This window comes from Camelina sativa, chromosome 16 (genome assembly GCF_000633955.1).
Source record: "Camelina sativa cultivar DH55 chromosome 16, Cs, whole genome shotgun sequence".
Lineage (NCBI taxonomy): Eukaryota > Viridiplantae > Streptophyta > Magnoliopsida > Brassicales > Brassicaceae > Camelina > Camelina sativa.
In genome coordinates this window covers 14,329,030-14,335,574 of record NC_025700.1, presented here as the reverse complement: position 1 = coordinate 14,335,574, position 6,545 = coordinate 14,329,030, and the positions used below count along the sequence as shown (strand labels likewise).

Below are 6,545 nucleotides of genomic sequence, written 5' to 3'. Positions count from 1 at the left end.
GTGTGGGAATTGGCTATATCGTTCTGAAATATTGTTGGCTTTAGCAGAGAACCTCCCGTTTGTTGTTACTACGCAAGAAATAGGGAAAAGTGCCTGTAGATACCAAACAACTCTTTACTCCAAACTCAAAACACTTACTATATCTTTGCCAATAGTATGTACGGTGAAACGAATCTAAAGAACGTACCAACCAAGCTTCTTGAGGAGATGCTTCAGCATTTGCCAATGAAAAAGAAGGACCAGCGTGAAGTTCCTCTGCCACCTCCGGAGCATGTTTAAAAATGAACTCCATAGAATTTGAATCAATGACAGCTAAATCATAACTTGAGCCTGTGATTTCATTTCCACCTGGAACATGCACATTAATAAACATTTAACTTCATACCAGCAAAAGAAGACTACTCCGAAAACAGTTCAATATCGCGTGAGCAAAAGACTTACCTGCAGAGATGAATGTGTGTTGGAGTACAACTCTCTTCGGTGCATCTTTGCTATAAGGAAAGAACTGTGATGATACTGCCAACATGACCACACTGAAGTGAAGCAAGAATTTCAAGATCGACGATTTGGCCAGCCAACGATCACAAATTGGTATTACTGGACCTAAACACAAGCCGGTGACAATTCCAATGACTGCAGCTACTGCTACATCTGCTAGATAATACCCTGCAAAACCAAAACATTGTACAATAAACATCCTCACAATGAAAGCCAGACTTGTAATCACAACAAGCTATTTTAATGTTTCTGAACCAGAGATGCTTTTGGAAAGAATCGAGTTCAGTAAAACTAACCATAAGGTGGTGGAATTGCTCCCATCATTCCCATCTTCTCAATTAAAAATAGTGCAAGAATACCACCAAAATATAGAGCATACAGAAGGCATGGAACAAGAGGTATCACATAAAACATGGGAGACCTGGATGAATTATAACTTTATCATACAACAGATTTATCTAGAAGGCTAAAGATATGTCCTATGTTCCAAGAGGAATCCTCAACTTCACAAAAGTTAGGCAATGTCTAAAAGTCTTACTTGATCGAATTATAGCCATAGGACTTGACTGACATACAGAAAGCAATCCACCCCAGTAGCATAGAAATGCAGATGACAAATGTCATGAATCCTCCATTTAATCCAGCGAAAAAATATGCCTGAAAACGTTTCTCCAGTAAGTCAAAAGATCAGCCAAACAAACAACATAAGTTCGAGGTAAAAATGTAAACCACACGGATAAAACAAGAAAGTGCATACCGAAGTTGCAAACGCATAGAACCCAAATGCTCCCCAAAACCTTGCTTCATCAGATGGTTCCTACAAGATCATAGTTAAAAAGACATTTTCTAGTAATAGACAGGGAGAAGCTAATGAGACAAGAGGAAGAAGAAGGACTTTACGACTTTCATAATCTTCTTGGATGAAACACTTTGAGAATGTGAGACACGGTCAGAGATAGCTCTTGGAATTAAAAGACCAAAAAATGAGCAGGGGATGAACATCAAGAAAGCCAAGTATGAATGAGCAAACCTGCATTTCCACCATAAAATTTTCCACTGTTTCAAAACCTTCACTAAGCATTAAAATAAAATGTGGAACAATGTAAGAAGATATATAAAACGAACCAGCTCATGGGATAAGCAAAGAACAATCTGATGACTGCGAAGAGAACAGGGAATATTACACCAAGTAAAATCCCAGCGAAATGGTTGACAACTCCTAATCAGGCAACGGTTTACAATGTTAAACCTCCAAAACATCGTACAAGAAGGAAAAGAGTACAGAGTAACTAAAAATAGTAAGAAAGTAAAACATTGCATGGTTTTTTACCTTTCAAGAAAGCCCAGAAGATTGATAACAAAGGGTGTGCCCTAGGGTCCATCATATACAAAAAGAAAGGAACACAAAGGAACAAAGCAGCTGGAATGTTATGAAGTACCATGGCTACTCTTCTTGGATAGTACACCTGATAGATTTCATGATACCAGCTCGTCAAGAGAGTGTAAACAAGTTAAGATGATGAACAAAGTCAAAAGCACTCACCATGAAGAATGTTAAGTAATCAAAGAAAACAGCTCTTTCAACCATGTCATTGTTAGAATCCATTCTTTCACTAGCAACCTTCAGTCTAGAAGAACTTGTGAAGGCTTTAAGCACGCTAATTAAGTTTTCTCCACGTGCTTGCATGCTTCCAGGTCTGGTTTAAAGGTATTCTGTGAAACGAGGATCGTACTAAAAAATAAACAATAGTAAGGAAAAGTTTAACTATAATATATACCAAAACGATGCATACACTATTCTGTCCACTGTGTCAAAGGAAGTATGGTAGTAGTAACCGCCTAGAAGAAAGATAATGTCTAGCCCGGGGATGTCAGCGTAATCTTCTGCAAACATTCTGTAATCGGTGTCTCCAGGAATTACAGGGAAAACATCCTAGGAAATATCACAGGACAACTTAAAGTCAGTGACACAGATAAACTAGAAACAAAATGGTTGGATACAGTTTTGTCATTGACCCCACTATCACTTAATTAAAGCAGAAAAGACTGTCTGTGGATGTGTGTGAATGTCAAATGTATGTCACAGAGTAGGGGTGGGCAAAAAAACCGAAATCCAAAAAACCGAACCGAACCAAACCGAAATAAATGGTTTGGTTTGGTTATGGTTAAGTCTAAAAATCCGTTTGGTTTTTATTTTAATTAACCATTTGGTTTAGGTTTGGTCTGGTTAAAAACCGTAAAACCGAATGGTTTTTTTGTTTTTTTATAAAACTTTAGGATAATTAGATATAATAAGTTTTTCAACTTATAAATTTATATTGTATAACAATATCAATAATTTTTTCCTTTATTGGGCTTATGGTTATTGATCTCCAAGTTTTTATTTTCGTTTTTTTTTTCTGGTTTTCTTTTTCAATAGCCTTTACTTTTTAAAAATTTAAATTTCAATTAAGTATTTGGGTTTACAAAACTATATTTGGATTCTATTTTTTAAAATTATGTTTAGGTTTTACTTTTATGCTTATTTTTTAGTTATGTATCAACTATCTATTTTTTAAAGTATGGAATAACCGTTAAAAACCGAGACCAAACCGAAACCAAACCAAACCGTCATACGTATGGTTTTTATATGGTTTCATTTTTGATAAAACCGAAAAAACCGAACCGTAACCAAACCGAATTACATATGGTTTCTATATGGTTCAATTTTTATAAAACCAAAAAAACTGTAAACCGAAAAAACCGAACTGAAACCAAACCGAAAAACCGAACGCCCACCCCAATCACAGAGCTAAAGATCAAGAGAGAGAGAGAGACCTGTGCAGAACTCTGTGCCATTGGATACACTGCAGCTTGAGAATAAACTTGGGACGGCCACGAACCAGGCCCTGATTGGCAGACCAGATCTGCCAGCCATTTACATCAAGAATAAATAGTCATTGAAAAGCAAACACTTAATGCTGTCACTATTAAGCCAACACATATTCTCAAGCTGCATTATTTTCTAGAGAAAGGATGATGTATGAGAAGTTCTTCAATATGACTAAAGGCAATGGTCTATACAGATGCTTAATAATAAGCTTTGTTGTTTCAATTCTCAGGAAAGATAAGAGAGGATCCAAGATCAAAATTAAGAACATCACTGACATCATTGTAATGGTGTTATTCATTATCAATTGTAAACCATCTGAATAGTCCTTAGGGAATACAAGATCTTACCAATACTCCCTGTCCCAGAAGCTTCCACGTTTATAAAAGCTCCAATGGTGTCTTTCAACTTATGCTTCGTCATGAAGCCGTGTGAGCCCTAAACACACAGACAAAACGCGACACCACCATGTAAAGTAAGAGCTTATTTTCATCATCTTGACTATAAAAGAAACCTCATTCTATTTAGCAATCACAAAAAACATTAAGACCAAGACGATAAATTTCATGAAACAACATATCATTCCATACGTAAAGAGTAACTAAGCATCATAACTGAGTTACCAGCATAAAAAGCTCTTCAGCACCATTAAAGAGAAAGATGACAGGTCGAGGAGGGGTCCAACCAGAATCCACTACTAGTCTTGCTAATTCAAGTAGTGATGCTGCAAAAATGGAAACACATAAATCCATGAATCTATTGGTTAAGAAAGGAAAAACCTAAATAAATGGTAACCCCAAACTCACCTACACATGACCCACAGTCACCAGCTCCAGGAGAATTAACAGGACTGTCATAATGTGCATTCATCAATACAGATGCATCAGTGTCATGAGAATCCATTGAGGAGATACTGCAACAAAAACAAAAAAAAATGGTGAAATGTTTGGCATTAGTAAGTGGGGACACAGATCATTCAATGTTGCAGAGACTCTACTAATGACTGAATATAAAATATAACACATACTATAAGAGAAAGAATGGTCAACCGCAAACTGAATCATAAATGCAAACTACAAAGTCTCCTGAATAACACATATAAACCAGAAATCTCAATGTACTAGTAGTAAAGAAAGAGTACCGCATAAGTATATTTGTGTGGTTTCTGTATCCAAGTGAGATGCTATGGCCAAGAAACATCATGCTAAAGGAACCATCCACCTGAGTCTCCTCCACCTCAACCCTATTATACAACCAAAAAGCATTAAACTCGTGATACCACTTTCTTTGATTCGGGTCAAAAAAAGTTTATTCAAACCAAACCTTAGATTAGGTCCAGCTCTCTCCTTAACCATCTCCAACTGCGATTTTATATATGTTGCAGCTTCTTTAAGCCCTTGTCGTCCTTCCTACAAAACCCATGTCGTGAAACAAAGATCAGAGAGAGGGAGAGAAAGAGATGAAACGGCGGCGAATCAAATCACCTGACGACCATCGATCTCCTCGGCCAAGACGCGGATGTGTTCGACGGCTCTAGCTTCAGAGAAACGTTCGAGAGGAGCGTCTGAAGGAAGAGGAGAGATGAATTTCATGTGAAGGACGGAGTAAACAATAGCTGACATTAAAGCGTAGATGAAGACGATTGAGAAGAGGAACTTGAATCCAGTTGCATCGCTTGTGCTCATTCTCCAAAACGCCATCACTACTAATGGAATGGATTCAAATTGTTTGAATCGGCGCTTTGGTAATGACAAAGAGATTCAGAGAAAGAAAAAAAAATTAAGACAAATCTCGTACTTGAAACTTGAAAGACAACGATTGTTCAGTTTCGTAATGTAACGGAACAGAAGACAGAACGGGAACGCCGTCGCTATGTGTCAGAGAGAGAGAAGAGACTGTTACGGTGTGATATGATCCAAAGTTACTAAAATGTCCTCGTGTTATATCATTTATCAAAACGTTTCTCTCTAATATACTCTTAATTTATAAAAAAAAAGATGGCAGGACCAAAGTGTTATTTAATTCGTAGAGACTTGTAAAGTTTGATTTCTTTTTGTTTTTGACTTGTAGATTTGAAGTTTGAAAATCATTGAATTCGAATATCTTTGGACTATTAAAAGGTGAAATATCATACTTTATAGTATTTGCATGTGTATGGATGGACAGATGTCAATATCAAAGTGATATTGTTGTGTTTTTCTGACTTTTAAATACGATGCAGCGAAAGTAGAATCTTGCGTATATATTAGGGACTTCGTAGCTCGCGAACTATGGAGAATCAGATTCAGAGCAATCGACAAAGGTGTTAATAGCCTAGCAATAGGTTCAGTAGCATGTATTTGGATTATACAGTAATTGGGAAAATGTCATGTTGTTTCAACAAAATACATATGAATTACATGATCAAATTAAAAGTTATACATATAAACACGCAAAAAAATCAAATAGCATTTAGATATACGTTCAAGTTAAAGTTTAACTGTTTAAGTGACGTGACCATAACCTATGTGTGTTAAAAAAACGCGTTTTCTAGTTTTCCAGTGTCCTAACATCTTCACAAGCCTTGATTTCTCTATATCATCCAAGTCGCAATTCTGCTCCTTTGCTTTAGTTTTAGTCTGTTAACACAACTTGGTGGAGCGGTAAATTTCCTAATAGTGGGTTAAGCTACCCTCGTCTGTCAACAAGACTCTTCACTTGTTCTGCTAGAGTATAATAGTATTAGCTTAGCCGCTACATTTTGCATGATATAACTTGACATATCACTCTCTTGTAGTGACTTAGCAGCTAGTTGATTCAAGAAATAAGAAAGATAAAAATAAAAAAAACATAAATTGAAAGCCAAAAAAAATCCATTAAAATTGTTTCAGCAGACCACAATCTAATAGGCAATAATGGTGAGTTAAACTGTTACCTCTTTCTATAGACTTTCAACTGGACAACCAAACTTTATAAAGTGTTTTAACTTTTGAGTTTTGGCACAAGTCATTGCTAGTCTTTTTAGACAATTGGTTTTTGATGAAACGAAGTGTCTAAAGACGGGTGCTTCAAATGTAGGGGCTACGGCCACGACCGGTCCTAGAATTATGGAGGCCTAAAGCTTTTTCTATACATAGTATTTATAAACATATATTAATTGTAGGTATATGATATATGCAATTAAAAAAAAAAAAAAAAA

The 6,545-nt window shown here is 36.2% G+C and overlaps 1 protein-coding gene across 4 annotated transcripts in view; it reads right to left on the bottom strand.

Annotated features, from left to right (window-relative positions):
• LOC104750541 (endoplasmic reticulum metallopeptidase 1-like) overlaps nucleotides 1-5,301 on the bottom strand; it is a 6,807-nt gene extending 1,506 nt beyond the window's left edge. Inside the window, exons 1-18 of one of the 4 annotated variants that reach the window (XM_019237444.1) lie at nucleotides 4,852-5,301; nucleotides 4,691-4,776; nucleotides 4,509-4,610; nucleotides 4,174-4,280; nucleotides 3,991-4,091; nucleotides 3,718-3,805; nucleotides 3,316-3,404; nucleotides 2,292-2,431; nucleotides 2,042-2,195; nucleotides 1,829-1,964; nucleotides 1,624-1,717; nucleotides 1,399-1,528; nucleotides 1,256-1,315; nucleotides 1,037-1,155; nucleotides 795-919; nucleotides 442-666; nucleotides 188-348; nucleotides 18-93 (exon numbers count right to left, since the gene is read on the bottom strand). In XM_019237444.1, coding sequence (XP_019092989.1) covers nucleotides 18-93; nucleotides 188-348; nucleotides 442-666; nucleotides 795-919; nucleotides 1,037-1,155; nucleotides 1,256-1,315; nucleotides 1,399-1,528; nucleotides 1,624-1,717; nucleotides 1,829-1,964; nucleotides 2,042-2,195; nucleotides 2,292-2,431; nucleotides 3,316-3,404; nucleotides 3,718-3,805; nucleotides 3,991-4,091; nucleotides 4,174-4,280; nucleotides 4,509-4,610; nucleotides 4,691-4,776; nucleotides 4,852-5,067 — 2,209 coding nt within the window. In that variant the 5' untranslated portion in view covers nucleotides 5,068-5,301. The remainder of the gene's footprint in view (nucleotides 1-17; nucleotides 94-187; nucleotides 349-441; nucleotides 667-794; nucleotides 920-1,036; nucleotides 1,156-1,255; nucleotides 1,316-1,398; nucleotides 1,529-1,623; nucleotides 1,718-1,828; nucleotides 1,965-2,041; nucleotides 2,196-2,291; nucleotides 2,432-3,315; nucleotides 3,405-3,717; nucleotides 3,806-3,990; nucleotides 4,092-4,173; nucleotides 4,281-4,508; nucleotides 4,611-4,690; nucleotides 4,777-4,851) is intronic. The other 3 variants (XM_019237445.1, XM_010472345.2, XM_019237446.1) reach the window with 3 other exon arrangements.